At 45.3% G+C, this 23,393-nt stretch overlaps 2 protein-coding genes across 5 annotated transcripts; one reads left to right on the top strand and one right to left on the bottom strand.

The window, feature by feature from the left end:
* Positions 1–6,653: 6,653 nt before the first annotated feature.
* LOC129025217 (uncharacterized) lies at positions 6,654–13,979 on the bottom strand. 2 transcript variants are annotated; one of them, XM_054472860.1, is made up of 4 exons: positions 13,841–13,979; positions 12,879–12,987; positions 10,117–10,297; positions 6,654–7,431 (listed from the first exon to the last, which is right to left on the bottom strand). In XM_054472860.1, the coding sequence occupies exons 3-4, from the start codon at positions 10,237–10,239 to the stop codon at positions 6,934–6,936; spliced, it is 621 nt and encodes a 206-aa protein (XP_054328835.1). In that variant the 5' UTR covers positions 10,240–10,297; positions 12,879–12,987; positions 13,841–13,979; the 3' UTR covers positions 6,654–6,933. The 2 variants fall into 2 exon arrangements, 1 of the variants encoding a protein (XP_054328835.1); XR_010125354.1 differs by lacking the exon at positions 10,117–10,297.
* IGSF1 (immunoglobulin superfamily member 1) lies at positions 7,294–23,111 on the top strand. Of its 3 annotated transcripts, XM_054472859.2 has the most exons (21): positions 7,294–7,423; positions 9,857–9,993; positions 10,135–10,161; positions 10,550–10,831; positions 11,145–11,432; positions 13,344–13,628; positions 13,871–14,164; positions 14,666–14,944; positions 15,272–15,392; positions 17,276–17,346; positions 17,426–17,473; positions 17,865–18,155; positions 18,482–18,760; positions 19,390–19,677; positions 20,369–20,656; positions 20,852–21,139; positions 21,331–21,483; positions 21,580–21,618; positions 21,740–22,018; positions 22,411–22,534; positions 22,686–23,111. In XM_054472859.2, the coding sequence occupies exons 2-21, from the start codon at positions 9,924–9,926 to the stop codon at positions 22,819–22,821; spliced, it is 3,930 nt and encodes a 1,309-aa protein (XP_054328834.1). In that variant the 5' UTR covers positions 7,294–7,423; positions 9,857–9,923; the 3' UTR covers positions 22,822–23,111. The 3 variants fall into 3 exon arrangements, with proteins under 3 accessions (XP_054328834.1, XP_054328833.1, XP_054328831.1); XM_054472858.2 differs by having other exon boundaries at positions 17,441–17,473; positions 21,331–21,618; XM_054472856.2 differs by having other exon boundaries at positions 21,331–21,618.
* Positions 23,112–23,393: the final 282 nt, after the last annotated feature.

Raw genomic sequence — 23,393 nt, 5'->3', positions numbered from 1 at the left:
CTCCTCTTCTAAAATGTTCTCCTACAAACCCCATTAAACGTTATCTGCTTGGATACGTTGAAGTCTAAGACAGAGCCTGATTTAAAAATTATTAGAGCTTTGAAAAGGGTCAACATCTTCAAACATGGGTGTCTAATACTTGTGACTCCAATTGTAAACTGTCCCATCTCCAGTTTTTGTTTTCTTTTGAAACAGAAACCTGAACTACTAGGAGACTGAATTAGAGGAACAGGTGGACTGTCAGCTCAGAAAGTGGCCTCTGAGTCCTGTCCCTGAGGATCTGTGCCCAGGATAGCATAACTAACATCAGGGAGAGCATTAGGAGCTAAAGAAGGTCATTTTCTGCTTGGTTAAAAGCCCTCTGTTTGGACCTAGATCATGACCTGGCCTTTCATTTGGCACAAATATGAAATTGTACTAAAAAGTGTTATTAGGGCACACATGGTTTGTAATGATCTGGCTCCTGTCCAGGTCTCCAACCTTATTTTCTGCCACTATCTCCACACACCATGCACTACAATACTTTGTGATTCTTTGCCCTGTATTCCCAAATATGTGAATCATATGGTGGGATGCCAGGAAGACATCAGGTGGGTGAAGCAGATGGTTTGGAGCAGGAGGTCATAAAGGTGACCTCACCATGCTCAATGATAGAGATGCTTGAGTCTGGGGACTTGAATGAAGAACTTCTAAGCATGGCAGATTGGAATTAAATGCTCTCCTCTATGTTATGACAATGCTTTGTTTCACGCTTCATACTGTGTTCTGCATTATATCATCCTTAGCTGTGAACATGAATATATCTCCCACGAATTCATAACCTTGAAGATAGAGTGTATTTTTCCATCTTTCTATAATATTTTGGGTATAGTCAAATGGAATATTTACTCTTTAATTGTTCAAAAAGAATCTGGAAACTGAGATGGTATCCATTTGGGACCTTTTCAGGTTCCCCCTCCCTATCAAGTCCTATTTCCACTCCCACCAATCAAAATCCCAGATATTCACTGTAAAAAGATATATTTAAAAAGTAATGATTAGGATGAGGCAAACAGAAAGTTCTATATTCAGATTTAGCTCACAGTTATTGAATACTCATTTGACTGATGAGGAGATGGAGACTCAAATAACTTTCAGTAGCTTGCCAAATGTCACACTATTACCCAGCTAGTAAGTGGCTCTGCCAGGACTGAAATTCGACCCCCCGACACTAAGTCAAAATCCCTTTCCACAAACACTGAAACATGTAGGTAAACTCCTCTCATTCCCTGCTTTATAATTCTGATGTACTTAGTTGCTTAATCACAAACATATTCTGTGAACTCTCAGCCAGGCAGAAGCTAAATATTATGAACATATGAGACTCATTTTACGTTCATATTTATTTCTATGTCTATGCACTTGCATGTTCATTTATATTACTTTTGTGTGTTTGTATATTTATGTATTCAGGTAGTTAGTGTACTTACATATTTATATGTGTGTGTTTATTTTTATTTATGCACTTATGTACTTCTTTATCTTATCTGTAAGGTTATGAAGCTCTTACTTCTAATCCTGTTAGATGAGAACATCAGTTGATGATATCTTAATTTCCTATAGCATTTCTGAGGATTTCAGCTTAAAATAGGTCTTGCATTTCAATAAAAAGACCTCAGCTCCTGAGCTTCTCAGGGAGAGGATAGAAGGAGCAGCTGTGCTCCGAACCAAATTGCTGGGCTTCGGGAACACTGACAAAGCCAATGGAAGCTTCAGCTATGAGAGTAGCACAAAAAGAAAATGAAACCTACCTGATCTAGAATGAGAAAAATGATAAAAACAAGCTTAGTAGCAACCAATAAGTACTGTGATGCTGAGGAGGAACCAGAAAGCCCAGAGAATTCAAGAGATATGGCTGTCCTGGAGGAGAAGCAGGCAGAACCCAGAGAAAGGGCCAAGGTGAGGGCGTTGATGCAAGACCATGTGGACATTTTAAAAAGCACACGGGAAAAGCTCAGCAAAGGCTGTGGGGCACTACTAGTGAGGTCAAAGAATTGAAAGAAACCCTAAGAAAGAAATATTGCTGAATAAATATCATGGAAGAGAGAATCATTACAAATGAGGACAAAATTGAGCTTCAGTCTTAAAAGATAAAACATCCAAGAAAACAGTTCTTCATGGTGCAAGAAAACATGATAGATCTCAAAAACACATCAAGGTGGTACAATATTTATGTATCTGGCATCCTTGAAGGTGCAGAAAATAGAGAGATTAGCCTTGAAACCATTATTAAGGAAACTGTTGATAAAAATTTCCCAGAGCTAAACATAGATCTCGACTTATATACAGAGAAAATTTATAAGTTCCCACTCAAATGTATCTCTCATACTAAAAGTCCAAACCATATTATTGTACAATTCTTAAACTTGAAAGATAAAGAAATTGTCTCAGAAGCTGCTCAAAAAAGAAGTGATTTTCAACAAGATAAATATAGGACTGACACCTGAGTATACCTTAGTAACAGTGGATGAGAGACCAATTTGGAGCAAAATCTACTAGTTGAAGTTCCTGGGCTTGAAGCCCCATGTGAACCATTCAGCTAAGCTATCTTTCTTATTTCAAGATGAGAGGAAAATCTTTGGCAGTCAAGATGACTTCAAGGCATTTGTCAGTAAAACTCCCAAACTATTGGTTTTGCTGAAAACAGCTGCAGCCCAGGGAGAAGATAGTCGCGGAGATAAGTGACTAAATTCACTTTCAAAGCCACATTTCTTAAGAGAGTGTAGATCTTATTTTTATAATTAATTGCGTTTTTGCCAGGGTGATTAGCGGAAAAGGAAGTAAAAATTTACAGTTGTACCAAGTTGTTATTATGTGTGTATATCTATAGCTACACACACACACACACACACACACACACAGAATGCATGGGAAAGGATGATAAGGAAATTACAAAAAGGAAAATGGGGAAGAATGAAGGAAGGATAAACGGGAGGGAGAAAATGAAAACAGCAAGATAATAATTAAGCGTGAGTTGGATAGGGAGACATTGAAATATGATAGATTAAATAAGAAAAAAAATAATTTGTATTGTCGACCTGAAAGCAGTCAATTATATGAAATTAACAGACTTTTATGGAGAAAGTATTTCCTCATCTTCTGTCAAGGGTACATGAATCTTTGAGAAAGTTTGACCATATCCTAGATCACAAAACAAGTAGAATTGGAAGAGACACATGTATATTTAAATAATTGCCTGTAAATTGACGTTTTTAGGAACAGATTATAAGCAGTTGGTAATATTGCAATGATGAGTTTTTAAATTGCTAATTTGTGTTGCTCTTGCAGTTTAGCCATCTTTACTTAATTTTAATTATATAATTATTTAATCATACAATACATAGGAATAAAAGAACCAAATTATTGACTTCTATAGTTTCCTTTGGACAAGTGATTACGAGTAAATAAATATTAGAGAGACCAGTTGTGCCTTCCCAAGTGGCATTCCCCCCTCCCCCCCGCCCCCCCTCCGCCACAACACACCCATTCCCACCCCTGCCCCACCATGCAAATGCCTACAATTTGGACACACTGGGGGCAAGTCAGACTCTGAGACAGAAAAAGGCTTTCCTGGCACTGGTATCTGGAAGCATCCTTCCTGGATCAGGCCTAAACTGCTTATAGAACCTGTGCTTGCCTGCTCTAGGCAGTGAGGCTGAGCCTACCTCCTTTCATTCTGGAGCCACCAACTTCATCCAACACAGGAAAAGGGAATACTGAAACACTTTGCAGCCCATTTTTGGAGCTCTCCTGCATTTTGGATATCTGTCTCTGAACACCCTCCCCCACCATGTACTCAGATACACACTGTTCCTCCTATAAACAAAAGCCATATTGTGATGCTAAGAGAATTGTCACTTGGGGACAGTGGACTAGTAGATTACCTTTTTTGGTAAATGGTACATAAACCAAAAAGAACTTTGTGATTCTGCTAACACTGAAACACACACACACAAATCCTCATTTTCTCTCTCCACCCATTAAACTTGTTAAATTCACCTAGGTATTCACACTGTTGATTTGCTTTGTGACAAGCACCCAGAAGTCTGATCATCCAGGCCTCTATCTAATGTCTTATGCCCCACTATGAGTGTTTTGATTAAATAAGTTTTAGTTCTAATTCATCACTTGAATTTGATTTATTCTAGGAAGCTGCCTGCACACTCCTGAAAATGCCCTCAGTTATAGCTTCCGGAAATGACTTAGTGCCCCAAACTCTGCCCTTAATAATTAAAGTGCTTGACAAAAGATAAGTTGAAATTCAAGCTCTGTGAGTTGGCCCCAGCTTTCATTTGCAGCTTTGTCCTCCCCACCTCCAAAGCCTAACCCCCTCCTCATCAGGTCTTGCCGTTGGAACCTAATCTGTCTGGTTGGGCCTCCTCCCTGCCCCAGAACGCCACTTGCTTAGTCCCAGCTGAGTTCCTCACTGGTCTACTCCACACTGCTTCTCCATTGCAGCAAGGGATGGGGCCTGGGACTGGCTGAGGAGTGGGGTGGGATGCTAAAACACACAGTCAAACTTTGAATGCACAGACCTCTCCAGAGATCTGACACAGTCCTCAGATGGCTTACTAGAGTAGTGAGGTTGGGGGCAGGGGAATGGAGCACAATGCTCATAACTTTCTTGAGAGTGTATGAAACTTAACAGGATCCTTGAGTAGTTTGGAAACCTTCCTGTTTCCCAGTAAAAATCACTGTCCTAAAACATAAAACTGGAAAAAAAGTGGTTTGCTAGTAAATGTTTGAAAACAGCTCCAGAGATGTGAAGGTTGCTGGGAGAAACTTGATTTGTAGCATTTGCTTCTTCGGTTGTGAAAATTCTCTGACTGTGGTGAAAATTCTCTGACCATGGCCACTTTCAAGCTACTACCATTATGTCATCGAATGCTGGGATGAGATAAGATGTGCACATCGGGTTCTTCTGAACCATACAGAGCTAGCCAACATCAGTAAAACACTGGGAAGGGGTCAGGTTTGCCCTGGGCTTCTCCTGTTTGGGATATATAAAACAGAGTTAGGTTTAAAAAATATCATCATCTTACATTAGACTCGCTTATGGAGAAAGGCTTTCCACAACGCCCTGTGAACCTTGGTGCTTCACCTCTATCCTTCAAGCTCCACTTTCTTGAAGCTCTTCTACACTGTAAATGTTTTGAAAATTGGCATGGATGTTTTCACCCTGACGGATAATAACTATTACTGTTGTCTTCCAAACAACCATCAAGTTTGTCTAATGTTGCCTTCTCAATGTTTCGGGAACTCTGACCCTCCCCTCCTTCTCTGCTACTGCTCCCTAGTTTAGGCACACAGTACAAGCAAAGTGCTTGCAATTATCCAAACACATACTATCATGACTTACTTCATGATCTTTTCTATTGCAATCCTCTTTGATTCTCAAGGTTTCTCCTTCTCTGGCTGCCTCCTACTTCTTCTCTAGTATGATTTATCCTTAGACTACAAACTCCTTAAGAAGAGAAACTGTCATCCTTTCTGAATTGTCAGCATCCAGAACAATCCCTGCCACAAAGAAAGTACTTAACATTTGTGTTGAATCAATGGCTGCTTGCTGTGTCCGAGGTGCTATATGGTGGCTTACAGGAAGGTTTCCATTCAATCCTACCCCAAACCCTTCATTGTAGTAAGTGCAATTATTATCTCCATTTTACAAATAAGAAAACTGAGGCTTGGAGGCTAAATAACTTGCCCAGAAACACATCTTTTTATTCATATGCCTATTCTATTCATTACGCAATAATCTATAGTTTATAATGGAAGCCACAATTGATATCACCTGATGCATGAAGATATGATAATCAATTCGGCCAGTAAAAGAGCTGTTACTTTATTTTTACATAGTTTGTTATTGAATTAAAGTGCTTTTCATTAGATAATTTGAAATCTTGTATGCAGGTAGAAAATGTACATAAAAGGCTGGGCATGGTGGCTCACGCCTGTAATCCCAGCAGTTTAGGAGGCCGAGGCCTCCAGACCAGCTTGGCCAACATGGTGGGACCCCGTCTCTACTAAAAAACACAAAAATTAGCTGGGTGTGGTGGTGCGTGCCTATAATCCTAGCTACTCGGGAGGCTGAAGCAGGAGAATTGCTTGAATCTGGGAGGTGGAGGTTGCAGTGAGCCAAGATCGCGCCACTGCACGCCAGCCTGGGCGACAGAGTGAGACTCTGTCTTAAAAAAAAAGAAATGTACATAAAGAAAAATTTGGCTATTTTTTAGCCAATTAGTCCATCATGTTGATATTTCTTATCAATTAGTCTGTGAGCCCATTGGATGCTATACTTTAATCTCATCACATGTTATATATCAGGAGCTTTGATTAGTGTCTTATTCATACATTATCATTATAAAAAGTCTTTCATAATCAACATTTGTGAAAGGTTGCTCTGTATTATTAAAATCATGTTACTCTAAGACATTTGGGGAAGGGCTTACAGATTAATAGTAGTAGTAGTAGTGGTAGCAGCAGCAACCACTACCATTTATTGAGCACCTACTATATGCTAGGCCTATTGTGCTGTGAGTTTACTTACAATCATCCCATTGAGGCCTTGTGAAATAGGTTCTGCTGTTTTTTATTTGTTTGTTTGTTTGTTTTTTACTTTACTATTGGGGAACCTGGGACTCAGAGAGTTTACTCAACTTGCTTGAGGCCACACAACTATTGAATGTAAAATGTGGACTAAAATATACATTTGTATGTCTCTAAAGCCTGGGCTTTTACCCCAAGATGGACTTTGAAGGCTGTCCAAGTTACTTAACCCTCTCTGAGTTTCAGTTTCCTCATCTGTAAAACTGAGGGGAGTAACACTTATTTTGCAGAGTTGCTCTGAAGATGAGAAATAATGGATCCCAGGGCCCAGGGGCACATAGTAGGCACTTAAACTGTGGTGATGTTTATGCATAAATGGGGCGTTAAAATGGCAGGGGAAGATCTGAGATCCCGATAAAGGTATTGGGGAGCTGGAGAGAAGGATCTACAAATCTTCTTGAGAGCTGGCCTTCTGCCCCCCAGAATACAGTGACCCAATGAAACTCTGAGAGACAGGCGAGGGGGCAGGGGCCTGAATTTGGCTCCAGCAACCTCTGCAGGGAGTCCGGAGAGAGGCGGGGAGCTGGGAGGGGCGTAGAAATCCCCGTCGTCAGAGGACTGCAGGTGCCAGGCAGAGTTGGTGTAGGTGGGCTCCCAGAGCCCGGCGCAGGGAGGGGAGGAGGTTGGGGCGGGCCGGCAGGCGGGCGGGGGAGAGAGGAAGGCGGGGCTCAGAGCCGAAGAGGCTGTCCTTAGACAGCTCTTCTCATGCCGGGCAGTTTGCTGCATCTGGAGGAGCTCACTGGAGAATCTCCAACATCGGAGCGGGCCTTCAACTACCGTAAGTACCTACAAATGAGCGCATAGTTCAGTGGCTGAAGATTAAATACTGGCTACCGGATTCTAAACAAAACCCCGAAAGAGTCTCCTTGCTGTAATTAATTGCCGTAAATCAAACTGCTCCCCAGTCTGTCCCCCCACCCCCTTCATTCCTGCCTTTCTCTTTTCCTCCCCGGATCCCAGACCTGCTCGGTGAGAATCTCTGGGCACTGTAGATATCTCCCCTTTTCCTTCTCAGTCTTCCCTCCAAACCCTCAGCGGAGCATGTACCCGGCACCCCGCCGAGCCCAACCCCTTTGATTCCTGGAGCCCTCAAAGCTATGCAGGGGGCGAGCCATTAGACATTTCAGATATGACACCCTCAAAATCACTGCGGCGCTGCCTAAGGGTGGGGAAAGTGCTTGGGGTGGAGTAGGAGGGAAGGGTAAAATGGCTAGGCAGCCAAAGTTGGGGGTGGGGGTGGGGGTGGGGTGAAAGGCCAAAATGGGCGTGGCCAACTAACCCGAGGCTTGGGGCTGTTCTCATGTTCCCCCGGTATAAGATTCATCATTTGGGCTGAATATAAATGGTACAATTTCCTTAGCGATTGAGGAGGGGTCAGCCATGCCAAAAAGCCCAGCTTCCCTGACTCCCCTCAATCCCCCAGTAGGCAAAGATCCTGGTTTAGGGGTCCAAGTGGCAAGGCTGAAACCTCAGATGGCATTTCCTGGGTGTAATCCCAGGTTGAACCTCTCCCTTGGCAGTGGAACCTGGCTTCCCCCAAAAACTCCTGGCCCAAAGCCCCAGGATAACAAAGCAACAGGGTAGCATCCAAGCTTTGGCCTGGCCCTGAAAGGAGTGGGAGCAAGGGACTGTAGGAACTGAGATGGAAAGGGCATCTTTAGGGTCCTACACCAGTTTGATGCCCCCTTTGAAAATAAGAAAAAATAAGCATCTTTTTAAAATGTAATGTTCACTATGTGCCTGGCACTGTACATGTATTATCTCTAACCCAACACAACAATAATGTTAGCTGGATATTACTCCCCCACTTTACAGATAAGGAAAATTCAGAGTGGGTAATCTGAAAATCCTTCGATACAAAGTGAAAAATGTACAACGGACCTATGCTTCCTTGGATTTCTTACTGTCCACTTGTTCCCTACAGTCCAGATATTTTGAACACGAAATATCCTCCTCTTCCTGCTCCTCCATCCTACCCAGTGTTAGCACTGGGGCAAGTTAGAGGCTGAGGTCCAAGGTCAGTCTGGAAAAGCAAAATCAGTTCCTTTCTCTATTCTGGGAGCTGCCTCTTCCCCACTCTTCTGAGCTAAGATTTAATAACAGCTGGAGTCAGCCAGGACTTCAGACTCCCAGTAGAAAGTTGGTGGAAGAGAATTAGCTTGAGTTTGAGTGGCTGGGACATACCTTCCCTTGGTGAAAGGTTACTGTGGGGGGAGGTGGAGAGAGGCATGAAAGCTCAAGAGTCTACCTTGTGTATATGCAAGGCCTATGGTAAATAATGACTTTGGTCGGGGAGAATGGAAAGCCTCCCTGAACTCAAATATCTTTGCTGTATTTCCTGAGATTCAAACAATTCCATTTCCCTTAGAGGCAATCAACAAAACTGTTTAGAAGTTAAGGGCAACGAAAGAATCATTTAGACCTTATGTAAATTAACTCAAGCAGCTTGATTTTCTAACACATGCTTGACACTGGGGTATTGAGCTTTTAGGGGTAGGAGACAAGAATGAGAGTAATATTGGATCTAAAGCATTCTATGGAAGGGAAGGATATCCAAGGGATCAAGTGAGAGGGGTAAGGGAGGGTGAAGAGGGAGTGAAGGGTACCTCTGGGAGTTTAAATCATTATTTTAGATCCATAGGCCTTGGAGTTAAATATGGATTCTAATTTGGGCTCTAATATTTAATATCTTTTGACTTTGGGCAAATTATATATCCTCTCTAAGCCTCAGTTTGTTCATCAGTAAAATGGGGATGGTAGTAATGCCCCTCTCTTAAGTTGTTGGAGGACTCTCTCTCTCTCTCTCTATATATATATATATATATACACACACATACATATGTAGATATACATATATATACACATATATATGTATATACATGTATATATATATGGATCTCTGAAAAGGTGACTCTGCACCTCCCATCTCCCCCATCCTGTGGAGCTTCTGCAGGCTATTCTGGGCTTCTGAGATCCCAGAGACAAATCCATATTTCAACAAATCTGACATCTTCGATACCAACAAAGACCTTGAGCAGGAGGATAGGGAAGTGAGGGAAAGGAGCAAGGAGAGGAAGCAGCAGGTGACCTTGTAGTACCCTGCATGCCTGTGAGGAAGTACAGTGTAGGGTTGTCAAGTGCAATTTAGCCATCTAAACTAAACTTTAAGGAGCAGGACAAGTCCTCTGAGTAAAAACAATTCTGTTTTTAGATCCCACCACCTGCTGAGGAGAAAAATTCTTCAAGACTCAGAGCACACAGCCAGCACCAGAGGCCCCATGACCCTGGACAGACCAGGGGAGGGGGCCACCATGCTGAAGACATTCACTGTTTTGCTCTTTTGCATTCGTGAGTACACGGGAGGGGTGAGGGGCAAGTGACCCTGTCATAGGTACCCACTCATTAGGTGTGGGAGAGGAAAGTATTGAGGTTTGAGCACAGGGTGGAGACAACAAGGGAGCTCTCCCTTACCATAATCTCTCTTTTCAGGGATGAGTCTGGGTATGACATCGATAGGTAAGTGAGTCCTGCCCTCTCAGGCACCTCCTTCCTAAAGGATCCAAGATGCTGGCGTGTCTCCATGACCTTGGACATAATGCCTTGAGATTCCAGAGATAGATTGGGCTGATTGGGAATCAGAGGACTTGGTTTCCTATAGCATGGTGAAAAAGCTTTATCTCAGATGGAAAAGAAACCATCAGACTTTATTCTCCGACTCGTTTGGACCCCTTGACAAAATATCTTGGGGTTCTTATACGATGCCCCACAGGAGCACACTCCTGTCCCCAAGGGAAGACAAAATGAGGGATCTGGGTCGGGGCTAATTTTAAGGGACATTGTGGGACATGTTATGGGAGGGAGAGGGTTGGACTGCTCATATCTTTTTGATATTTGGGAATAACAGTGATGGACCCTCAACCGGAGCTGTGGATAGAGTCCAACTACCCCCAGGCCCCTTGGGAGAACATCACGCTTTGGTGCCGAAGCCCCTCTCGGATATCAAGCAAGTTCCTGCTGCTGAAGGATAAGACACAGATGACCTGGATCCACCCTTCCCACAAGACCTTCCAAGTTTCATTCCTTATAGGTGCCCTTACTGAGTCCAATGCAGGTCTTTACCGGTGCTGCTACTGGAAGGAGACAGGCTGGTCAAAGCCCAGTAAAGTTCTAGAGTTGGAGGCACCAGGTAAGAAGATAGTGATACTCAAGAATCAACTCCAGCTCCTGAGATTCAAACTTGCCATCCAGGGGAGAGTTTGTTTCTCAAATGCATGCAAGCACACATCCCAAGTGCAATTTGGGATGTTAGTAAATAAGGGCCTACTTTGTACTGGGCAATGCAGAGGGGGGATGCAGACTCTGGAGCAGAGATGGGAGAAGGAGGGGTGGCAAATAAGGATCATACAGGGAAACCTCAATTAAAGTAGAGCTCTCCTCTGCCGCTCCCTAGACAGTACTATCCTTGCTTTACCTAATTCCAGTTCATTCTGTCCTTCCAGGCCAACTGCCCAAGCCCATCTTCTGGATTCAGGCTGAGACCCCCCCTCTTCCTGGATGTAATGTTAACATCCTCTGCCATGGCTGGCTGCAGGATTTGGTATTCATGCTGTTTAAAGAGGGATATGCAGAGCCTGTGGACTACCAAGTCCCAACTGGGACAATGGCCATATTCTCCATTGACAACCTGACACCTGAGGATGAAGGGGTTTACATCTGCCGCACTCATATCCAGATGCTCCCCACCCTGTGGTCAGAGCCCAGCAACCCCCTGAAGCTGGTTGTAGCAGGTGGGTGTGGCTATGGCTGCTGGCATCTGGCAATTGTTGTCCCAGGTATCATGGCTGGTTGAGCTAGGGTTTCTGATTTTACTTTCCTCAGCCAGTTTCTAGGCCCTGCAAGGCCCCATGAGCTAGAGTCTTTTGAAGTTTTACTGAGATATAAATTAGAATCGCATGTGCTGCAAGGCAGATGTATGGGAGCCAATCATTTGGCTAGTAAAGGAGCCTAGCCAACTAGCCAGCAGCTTCAGCTCATCACAGCTTTGTTGTTCTCAACTTGTTGAATATCATGCATTCATTCATTAATTCAACCAGTATTTATTGAGCACCTAATATGTGCCAGGCACTGCCACTGCAATCTTATAAATGGAGTTTTAAGTTTGCAAATGTATTTTATTTGTAATTGTTATTTTTATATGTGGAAAACAGAATGGATTGCTAGTGTTGGTGAGTAAAAACAAACAAAAAAAATGACAAAGAATGTGATAGCTCATATTTTAGAAATGGCTTTATAAATCATCTTGGTTCCCTATCAGTAGAGCTAGTAAGGCAGCACCAATCTCTAAATATAGAAGAAATTTCCCCAAAATATAAAATGCCAGACATGTCCCAGCCCCAACTCCCCCACCCCATGGCCTGGAGGTTTCTAGATGAAATTGGCCACATTTGCTTTAGTCTCTCCATCCAGCTAAATAGGCTTGGGGAAAGCTGTGGTGCTACAGAAAGTACCCTAAACTTAGAAGCAGTAATACTGGTTTCTAGTTCCATTTCTGACACTGCCTCCCTGTGTGGTCTTGAGCAAGTCACTTCACTTTTCTGTGCTTTGGCTTCCTCTACTCTAAAAATGGGATAACAGTATCTATCTGATCTACTGTGTAATGCTTCTCTCTGTGCCTCAGTTTCCTGATCTGCAAAATTGGTTTAATAATAATGCCTACCTCACAGGGTTGTTGTGAGGATTTGCCCAAATATATATGTACAGTGCCTGGCATATAAGTTCTCAATAAATGGTAGATATTAATTTTGTTAGTATAGCTTTTTATTGAGGATCAAAGAACAAAAAACTGCCTGTTTGAACTGAGTGTATGAATGTTTGTTGTACTCATGCCCTTTCAGCATAGATTCCACTAACATACACTTCCATAGTTACCTGTTCACCAATATCCCCCACCAACCAGTTCATGAGCTTTTTGCTAGCAGAGACTGTGTCTTCTTTACTCATACACACCTAGACCTACATGATGCTTGATGCATACTAAATGCTCAGTGAGCATATGACAGAGCTGATCCTTCCTTAATGAATAGATAAGTGTGCCTGGCATTGGGGTGGGGGTAGGAAGGAGTGGTAAGAGGTGAGGTTTGCCCTCACTTTCATGTAAAATCTCCTTGGAGAAACAATTCATGGAAAGGAATGTGTGGCCCCATAACAGAGATTTCTCTGGGTTGCAGACTTACTGGCCAAACCCTCTTTATTGGCTTCTTTCAGTCTTGTTGTAGAAGTAGGGTCTTAAATGAGCTTAATGTATTCAAAAGCTCTCCTTAATACTTCAGTGGCATTCATGCTCTGCAAAGATGAAAACAAAGTTATTTTCAGAGGTTTGGTTTTTCTGGTGGTTGAAAGAACTACATTTGGCATTTCAGGGGCCTAAAGATACAGGGAATTATGGATGTAGATCTTCCACTGAGATACACCCCTACACATGGTTAGAGCTCAGTGAAGCTGACAGATTCTTGAGAGAGAACAGGGGCATAAGTGAATCTACCCTTGATTATGTTATAGAGGCAGAGATCCAAGGAAGGGATAGAAAGAGAAGGTAAACTTCAGCTACCACTTCTTGTTCAAAGAAATTAAGAAAGAGAAAACAAGACAAAAGGAAAGAATCATCTTGCCTCTAACTTTAGGGTCTCTTCCGTTTGTAGGACTCTACCCCAAACCAACTTTGACAGCCCATCCTGGGCCCATCATGGCACCTGGAGAAAGCCTGAATCTCAGGTGCCAAGGGCCAATCTATGGAATGACCTTTGCTCTAATGAGGGTTGAAGACTTGGAGAAATCCTTTTACCACAAGAAGACAATAAAAAATGAGGCAAATTTCTTCTTCCAGACTTTGAAGATCCAAGATACTGGACATTACCTCTGTTTTTACTATGATGCGTCATATAGAGGTTCACTCCTTAGTGATGTCCTGAAAATCTGGGTAACTGGTAAGAGACGGGTATGCCACGAAACTTAGGTTAATGGCTAAGGATATAAATCTCCCTCTGTGCTCCCTGGAGAACCTAATCCTGTGGCCAGGGTTAACAGTAGAGAAGGGAGAAGAATTTGTAAAACTGGGTGTAGGCAGGTTTTTCCAAGGGTGGTTTGGAGGAAGAGAAGGAAAAAAATCTTAAGGAGTGGGAGCAGGAAGTGAAATCACCAGTGCTTTTTATTCTGGGTCTCGTCCTAGACACTTTCCCCAAGACCTGGCTGTTTGCTTGGCCCAGTGCTGTGGTCCAAATGGGTCAGAATGTGAGCCTATGGTGTCGAGGACCAGTGGATGGAGTGGGTCTTGCACTCTATAAGAAAGGAGAAGACAAACCACTTCAGTTTTTGGATGCGACCAGCATCGATGACAACACATCATTCTTCCTCAACAATGTAACCTACAGTGATACTGGCATCTATAGCTGCCACTATCTTTTCACCTGGAAGACCTCCATTAGGATGCCATCACACAACACTGTGGAGCTTACGGTTGTAGGCAAGTGTTAACAACTGTTTTTATTATCAACCTGTTTGTTTTTATCATCATTGTGGTGTTGTAAGAAGGAGCTAGTAGCCTCATATCCTCTGAGAGCTATGAGCAAAACACACACACACATACACACACACACACACACCAGGAAGGTGGTGTAGAACTTTCTTCCAAAACTTTAGGGACCTTGTCTCCCAGGATTGTTCCTCAAGCTCCACCTCTCAGTATGGCACAGTCCCATTGTAACCCCTAGGAAAATTATTTTTCTTTAGGCCAGGGGAAGCTTACAGGTATGAGGTCTTCCTGATTGAAGGTAAGGAACCAGGAATCTTTAGATCACCAAGGGGTGGGCAAAGGAATTCTAGTGCACAGTCAAATCTTGAAGCCACTGACCAAGTGGAAGTGGAAAGGAAGAGAAGATCAAATGGGGAACTCAGAAACATTTTCTGGGGGAGAGGGTACTGGGTTTGGGGTCACTTCTCACTCTGGTCTCTGGATTGGTTTCAGATAAGCCCCCCAAACCCTCCCTGTCAGCTTGGCCAAGCACTGTGTTCAAGCTAGGAAAGGCCATCACCCTTCAGTGCCGAGTATCTCATCCAGTACTGGAATTTTCTCTGGAATGGGAAGAAAGAGAAACATTCCAAAAATTCTCAGTAAACGGAGACTTCATCATCAGTAATGTTGATGGGAAAGGCACAGGGACCTACAGTTGCAGCTATCGCGTAGAGACACATCCTAACATCTGGTCACATCGCAGTGAGCCCCTGAAGCTGATGGGACCAGCAGGTGAGAGGATAGTTCTTCAGAGGAATGCTCCTCCATACCCCAGGGATCCCAGATCAGTGCCCAGAAAGATATGGGAAAGGGAGTCAGAGGCCTGAAAATCAGAGCCCAAGGGTTTCAGCACCCTTCCCCTGGGGTGGTCTCACAATTCCTCAAAGGCAGTTAGCAGGATAATTTCAAGGCTCCCATTCTCCATGAAAAGGAAGGCCACTTCTGCCTCACCTTCCCAATATAAGCACTCTCAGTAACCAGATTGTCCTCACCCCATGAATGTATTCACCTGCGCCTGTCCCCATCAAGGCCTCTGATTCTGGTCTTCTCTGGCCACAGGCTATCTCACCTGGAATTACATTCTGAATGAAGCTATCAGGTTGTCTCTAATCATGCAGCTTGTTGCCTTGCTGTTGGTAGTGCTGTGGATAAGGTGGAAGTGTCGGAGACTCAGAATCAGGTAACTGTCTTGTCCCAGCCCCCTGTTCCCCAACCTAACAGAGTCTGAAGAATGAGTCATGCCCTAGTTGAGACCAGCCACAGAGGCAAACCCTATAGAACCCCCATCTTCTGGGCTTAGGGAACAAGACTTTCTCACCCCAGCTGTTTCTTTCGTCTCACAGAGGGGTCAGCACTCAAGCCAGCGGGTGGAGAAATGCATAGTTCTCAGAGGCAGGAGGAGTAATCAGAACTACATTCACTGACATCCCCCCCAGAGGGTGCCCAAATCTCCCCTACAAACCATCCTGCCCTCAGAGATGATTGATGTCTCCTTCATTAACTTGTTCTGGATTTTTCCTCTTGTAAGAAGCCATGCTGTCCTGTCTCCCAGACTGTTATCCAACTCCTATCCCAACTTTTCACCCTTATCCCTAGCTCTCAGGAGCTATTAAGCTTTGTGACGTATCCTAGTTGCCTTAGTAACCAGTCTCTGACACTGTGGCCTCCAACCACCTGTGCAGAGCATTCTGGGAATATAGACTTGACCTGGATGGCCATCTGATGTGATATTGGACGGGGCAACAGAATCAGACTGTTTCCTCTGACTCACAAACTCACAGGCCAAACAGATTCTCTGGCCATTTCCTTTGATTCTGTGGTGTGCTCTGGGCCATCTGCCTCTCTCATCCCCATGGCTTGTGCTCAGGCTACTCTACTGGGAACAAGGAGAGAAATGACCACTTCTGACCTAGTAGGGATGTTAGCTCCTGAATACCTTGTCTACTTCCCCCTACTCCCTGCTTCTGGCTGTAGCCCCCGCCCTGCAACTGTGGTCAGTGTGTCTGGGAGTATTCAATGCACAATGGATTATGATTATGATTATGATTATATGTGTCTGTGTTTTCCACTGGAATCTGAGGGACAGAATACTTGGGCAACCAGAAGGGAGCCACCTAAGCCTTCTGCAAAAACCACCACCCTTTGAGTTTTCAAAAAGTTTCAGCAGGGGTCAAGTTCTACTTCTTTCCGGAACCTGACCTGAGTCCTGTACTCATTAGAGTAATCTCCAAGCCAGTGGTTAGAAAAAAAAAAAAAATGTAGCTTTCTGTGCCCCACCCCAGCCCAGCAACACTGCATCAAAGAATAAGATCAGGAACCAGATTTCAGAGAAAGCAGCTTGAAAATCATGTTTTCCTCACCAGGAAGGATGGTCAGTGTTTTCTAAGTAAAAATTGTCCAATGGATTTTGGGTTAATATCATCTAATACTACAAGACCCATGATCCAAAGCTGCTGCACATTTCTAGTTACAATCTGGGTGAGGGGAGAGTTTCTACTCTCTGAAAAGCTTAGCTCAGCACTGACAATCTTCTAGTAATTCACCACAGCTGCCTAGGCAACCCTTCCATAACAAAGGCAGGTGAGGCAGGTGGGTCTGAGGACCAATACTGCCACAACAACTGCTTCCAAACTTAAACTTGATGACTGAGAAATACTCACAGTTTCTCCCTCCACCCCCACACACACCACCCAGAGCTGCCGATCACAATGAGCTCCAGGGGTTCTGAGAGCTCCAAATAATGTAAAAGCATTTTCACATCCGACATCTCAATTCCAGCAACAGCCTAATCAGGGGCCATGGGGAGCTGACATATGATATAGGCTGGGGAGTGGGGAGGGGGCAGGGGGGACACGTGGGTCATGAAAGAGCAAGAGGTTTGTAGGTGGTAAGGCCCTCAAAAAGAAAAGTCATTGATGTCAAATAAGATTATATCCCATTATCTTGGCCATATCCAGTCCCCATTGGGTATCGAGTAAGCCAATGACATAAATTGCCGCCCCCTTTCCTCCACCCTCCCCCTCATCCCAGCAACTCCTCTCATCTCTTTTCTGGTCTCACTAGAGAAGCCTGGTTGCTGGGAACAGCTCAAGGGGTCACCATGCTCTTCATAGTCACGGCCCTTCTCTGCTGTGGTGAGTACAAGTGGGGGAAGGGGCCCGGGCAGAAGGCCGGGGTGAAGTCCCGGTGAGGGAGGGGGCCGAGTCCTGGCAGCAATTTCTTTTGCAGGACTGTGCAATGGGGTATTGATAGAAGAGACTGGTGAGTTTTTCCTGCTCCAGACTGGGACATTCCTCCCTAGAGATCCGAAATAACTACAGAGCGTCAGTGTCATTGGCCAGGGAGTGACTGGTTGGGAGGGAAGGACAGCCAGGAAGGGGCACTTGCTAAAGCTGCTGGCAAAATTCAGCCTCCAACTTTGCCTTTCTGCCTGCAAAATTTCCTCCAAGCTTCTGCACTTTTCTGAGGCTCAGCTATAAGACACCAGCTTCCCCTTTCCCCAGCACCTGAGGAAGGAAGGAAAGAAGGAAAGGGTTTGGATTTAGGTTGCAAGGGGAGGTGGGCAGTGTGATCTGGGTAGGGGGTTCAAGGGCAAGGAGGAGGGAGGAGAAGGGAGGCGGGAGGATGGCTTCATTAATTCTGCTGTTTCTAGAAATAGTCATGCCAACCCCTAAGCCTGAGCTGTGGGCAGAGACCAACTTTCCTCTGGCCCCGTGGAAGAACTTAACCCTCTGGTGCAGAAGCCCTTCTGGCTCAACTAAGGAGTTTGTGTTGCTGAAGGACGGGACTGGGTGGATCGCCACTCGCCCGGCCTCAGAGCAGGTCCGGGCTGCCTTCCCCCTTGGCGCCCTGACCCAGAGTCACACCGGGAGCTACCACTGCCATTCATGGGAGGAGATGGCTGTATCGGAGCCCAGTGAGGCACTTGAGCTGGTGGGGACAGGTAAGAAAAGGTAGAGGGTCTCCGGGAGTTATCCCCAGTGCCCCTGGGACTGCAACACTGCTCCTGGGAGTGAGAGAATGAACTCACAGGGACCCTGGAGCCCAAGGGGCTTGTGCTGCATGTAGGAGAGGAGGGGCACTGAAATGGTAGGGGGTTATGGGGTAGGGGGAGGGGCAGAATGGGAAAGAGAGTGTGAGGAGACTGACTGGAAGAGCCTAGGGCCAGCCCAGAATGAACGTCTTTATTTGCTGACAAAGTGACCCTGAGTATCCCATCTGGGCAACTGCAAACTTCTGACTCCTTTTTCACCCCATTCTGTTTTCCAGACATCCTCCCCAAACCTGTCATTTCTGCTTCCCCCCCAATCCGGGGCCAGGAACTACAACTCCGGTGCAAAGGATGGCTGGCAGGCATGGGGTTTGCTCTGTATAAGGAGGGAGAGCAAGAACCTGTCCAGCAACTTGGTGCCGTTGGAAGAGAAGCCTTCTTTACAATCCAGAGAATGGAGGATAAAGACGAAGGCAATTACAGCTGCCGCACTCACACTGAAAAACGCCCCTTCAAGTGGTCTGAGCCCAGTGAGCCGCTGGAGCTTGTCATAAAAGGTAGAGCTGAAAAGGCTGTGTGACGAAAGGGGGCAGGGTGGAGGGAAAGGCAAAGCCCTGGGTCAGACACTCCTCTCCCTGCAGCAAACTTTGCTGCTGGTCCTGAGAGCCTGTGTCCAATCTTAGAGCCAGGCAGGCGTGGCGCTGGGAGTGCCAGGGCCTCTGGCTGCACGATATTAATAGCCATAATCGTTATTAATAGCTTTGGTTCGTGGAGGGTGATTTAATTTTTCGAATTATTTTCACATCAATTATCTCACTTCACCATAGAGCAACTCTTCAAGGTGGGTGAAGCAGGTACCATTTTCCCCTTGTCCAAATGGGCAAACTGAGGCTCAGAGAATCAGCAGAGCCCCAAGAAAAATTCTACCTTTTTACTAGCCTCCATTGCCTGCCCTGATCACACTGAGGACTCATCTGGAGGTAGTGAGGGGTGGGGTTGAAGGGTCCCTGTGTGAGAAGTCCATCTGCAAAGTGGATTTACCTTACTTTTTAAATGCGCTTACTTAAAAGCAGAGAAGCCTCCTAGAACCAATATTTGCTATATTTGCTTTCTCTCTTTCTTGATCTTAATTTGGTTTTGTGTTGTATTTTGTTTTTTGTTTTTGTTTTTGTTTTTTGCCTTCTAGAAATGTACCCTAAGCCCTTCTTCAAGACATGGGCCAGCCCTGTGGTCACCCCTGGTGCCCGAGTGACGTTCAATTGCTCCACCCCCCACCAGCATATGAGCTTTATTCTTTACAAAGATGGAAGTGAAATAGCGTCCAGTGACAGGTCCTGGGCAAGTCCGGGGGCCAGTGCAGCTCACTTTCTAATCATTTCGGTGGGCATTGGTGATGGAGGGAATTACAGCTGCCGATATTATGACTTTTCTATCTGGTCTGAGCCCAGCAACCCTGTGGAGCTCGTGGTGACAGGTTAGGAGGGGGGACTCCAGGTAGAGGTGGTGCCAACCCTGGGATGGTGGGTGGAAGGCTGTCAGTGGGAGAGGAAGAAATGTTTCTTCTAAAACACACTGAGAAAGTGCTTAGGACAGCGGCTGGCCCATAGTGACCAGTCCACGATGCACAGCTGCTCATGTTATTATTACAGGAACAAGAAACAAAAGCAGTGGGGAGGCAAGCAATTCACTTCTGGGGAAATAAATGAGGCAGATGGGGGTGTCTAATTCCAAGAGCTCGGTTCAAGTTGCCCTATTTCTGCACATTTTTATGGCTTGGCGTTGAGCTTTAGGCTCAATGTCCACTTTTTCTCTAGCTGGGCTGTCAGAGACCAGTGGGCTGGATGGTTCTCAGAGAAAGGGAGAAGACCTTGAGATGTCAGCTGCATACTACACAACTACACAACTGTGCATAAGTGGAGTCCCAATTATGTAAACAGTTATAGCTACATGGACATGGGAATATATAGAAAGAATAAATGGCAATGAAATATTAAAAATACTTATCTTTGAGTGGTAGAATTGTGTTTCCTTCATTAGTTTTTTTTTTCTATATTTTCTAATTTTTGACAACAAACATATATTGTGTCTTACAATAACACTTTAAAAGGCTATTTGCAGAATGTGAGGGCTGGGTTTATCTCATGCTGCGATCTCTTTAATTTCAGAATTCTACCCCAAACCCACTCTCCTGGCACAGCCAGGTCCCGTGGTATTTCCTGGGAAGAGTGTGACCCTGCGCTGCCAAGGGACTTTCCAGGGCATGAGGTTCGCCCTCTTGCAGGAGGGAGCCCATGTTCCCTTACAGTTTCGGAGTGTCTCAGGGAACTCAGCTGACTTCCTTCTCCACACTGTTGGAGCAGAGGACTCTGGGAACTATAGCTGTATCTACTATGAGACAACCATGTCAAACAGGGGGTCATATCTCAGTATGCCCCTTATGATCTGGGTGACTGGTAAGGACAGACTGGACATGGGACTGGGATGGAGATCATTGGAGTAGGGGTTAGGGAGGGTAATTCCTCCTGGAAGGCTAGGCTGGGCCACAGAGGGGAACTATTGTGTCCAAGAGGAGAAAGATAGAGGGTTAATTTAAGCAGGAACTGATAAGTTTCTATAGTTACCACTTTACAACCTTGGTCTCTTTCTAGACACATTCCCTAAGCCATGGTTGTTTGCTGAGCCCAGTTCTGTGGTTCCCATGGGGCAGAATGTTACTCTCTGGTGCCGAGGGCCAGTCCATGGAGTAGGATACATTCTGCACAAAGAAGGAGAAGCCACTTCAATGCAGCTCTGGGGATCCACCAGTAATGATGGGGCATTCCCCATCACCAATATATCTGGTGCTAGCATGGGGCGTTACAGCTGCTGCTACCACCCTGACTGGACCAGTTCTATCAAGATACAACCTAGCAACACCCTGGAACTCATAGTCACAGGTAAGGGGAAGAGGCTGTCGAGTGGGCATGGAAGTGTAGAAAGGAGGGAATAGACTGGTTCATGGGAGATAGTTTTCAGAGAGCTCGAGGAGAGGCAACCAATTGCCTTTCCTCTTTATTGAGCAGAGACCCCAGGGGTGATGCACTGGAAAAGGACCTCTTCTCTTTGACCAGGAGTTCATTTCTTCCAGGCCTACTCCCCAAACCCAGCCTATTAGCCCAGCCTGGTCCCATGGTGGCCCCTGGTGAAAATATGACTCTTCAGTGTCAAGGGGAACTGCCAGACTCAACATTTGTCCTGTTGAAGGAGGGGGCTCAGGAGCCTTTAGAGCAACAGAGGCCAAGTGGGTACAGGGCTGACTTCTGGATGCCAGCAGTGAGAGGTGAAGACTCTGGGATCTATAGCTGTGTTTATTATTTGGACTCTGCTCCCTTTGCAGCTTCAAATCACAGTGACTCCCTGGAGATCTGGGTGACTGGTAAGGTCCTGGAGACTTCAGTACGAGTCACGATTTTGTAGTTTTTAGCAGTACGCAATAAGGGGGTAAAGGGCTAAGTTCAGGATCATTTCTTTTAACTCTGTGTCCCTGTTGGTTGCAGATAAGCCCCCTAAACCCTCTCTGTCAGCCTGGCCCAGCACCATGTTCAAGCTAGGGAAGGACATCACCCTTCAGTGCCGAGGACCCCTGCCAGGTGTTGAATTTGTCCTAGAACATGATGGAGAAGAAGCACCTCAGCAGTTTTCAGAGGATGGAGACTTTGTCATCAACAACGTAGAAGGAAAAGGCATTGGAAACTACAGCTGCAGCTACCGCCTCCAGGCCTACCCTGATATCTGGTCAGAGCCTAGTGATCCCCTGGAGCTGGTGGGGGCAGCAGGTAAGAGGATAATCTCTCCATGGTCCTGGTGTGACACACCTGGGATCCCAGTGACAGTCCCCATGGAGACATCCCAAATCAGGAGAATGGAGGGGCTTTGGAGCCAGGGACCTGAAGTGTGTCATCTTTCTCCTAAGCATGGTGAGGAGGTGGGACTTTAAATGTATTTGAAGATAGTGAGTGGGTTTCTTTCCAGGCCTCTTTTCCCCAAGGAAAGGAGGGCTGCTTCTGCTTCAGCATAAACTCTGCCACTGCCCACCCCCTCTGTAGTCTGAACAGATGGCTCCCACATGAACCCTAAAGAAGTCCAGAGTGTGGGGCAATACCAGATCAAGGGGAACATACACACGCTAATCTCCATGGCCTTGGTTTCTCCTCTTTCATCACCACAGGGCCTGTTGCTCAGGAGTGCACTGTAGGGAACATTGTCCGAAGTAGCCTAATCGTGGTGGTTGTTGTAGCCTTGGGGGTAGTGCTAGCCATAGAGTGGAAGAAGTGGCCTCGACTGCGAACCAGGTAAATAAATGCCTCATTATGGCCCCCTTCTGTGAACCAGGTGGTGCTAGAAAAACAATCATACAAATGCTCCCTTAGTATCTGAGCCCCACCGTGCAATCTGTTTTCAGTTTCTGGGTCCTCCCTTACTCATGTCTTTTTCTTTACATAGAGGCTCAGAGACAGACGGAAGAGACCAGACTATTGCCCTTGAAGAGTGTAACCAAGAAGGAGAACCAGGCACCCCTGCCAATTCTCCTTCATCCACCTCTCAGAGAATCTCTGTGGAACTGCCCGTTCCAATATAATAATCTCCTCCTTTACGAGAGCTTTCCTCTCCTCTCTCTTGCTCTCAGAGACCTGTAAATCCAACTAGTTACCCTGCAAGTCAGCCCCATCTGCTGTTCCTTGGTCTCTAATCACCTGAGCTGGGTAAAGGGGATTCTGGGAGTTGAGAGCTCTGCCAGGGTGAGATGTTTCCTGAAGAGAGGTTCCCCACCCCTGTAACTCCTCACTGTACTGATTTACTGGCGCATGAAATTCTATTAAAAATGCATTCTTCTGAATAAAAAGAGTATTCACTATTTAACTGCAAAAACTATGGCTGTGGTCTTCTATTGCTCTGTTTTCCACTAACAATTTAGGAATGATGTATTGGAGCTGATCTCGATGGCAGAATAAGAGAGTGCAGGGCTACGAGAAAAGAGAAAGTTGTTCAAGGATGGGTGTGGGGAGGGGGCTCCAAAATAGCTACTTCCCAATTTGTTTTGACACATAGTCACTGACCAGAGTATTCTTTTGCCCTTCCATCGGATGGATGAATGAATGAATGGCAACATTCTCTCCAAGTTGAGCCTGAGGAGGGAAAACACAGACATTA

Source organism: Pongo pygmaeus, chromosome X (assembly GCF_028885625.2).
Source record: "Pongo pygmaeus isolate AG05252 chromosome X, NHGRI_mPonPyg2-v2.0_pri, whole genome shotgun sequence".
Classification (NCBI taxonomy): Eukaryota; Metazoa; Chordata; class Mammalia; order Primates; family Hominidae; genus Pongo; species Pongo pygmaeus.
This window is presented reverse-complemented; position numbering and strand designations above follow the sequence as displayed.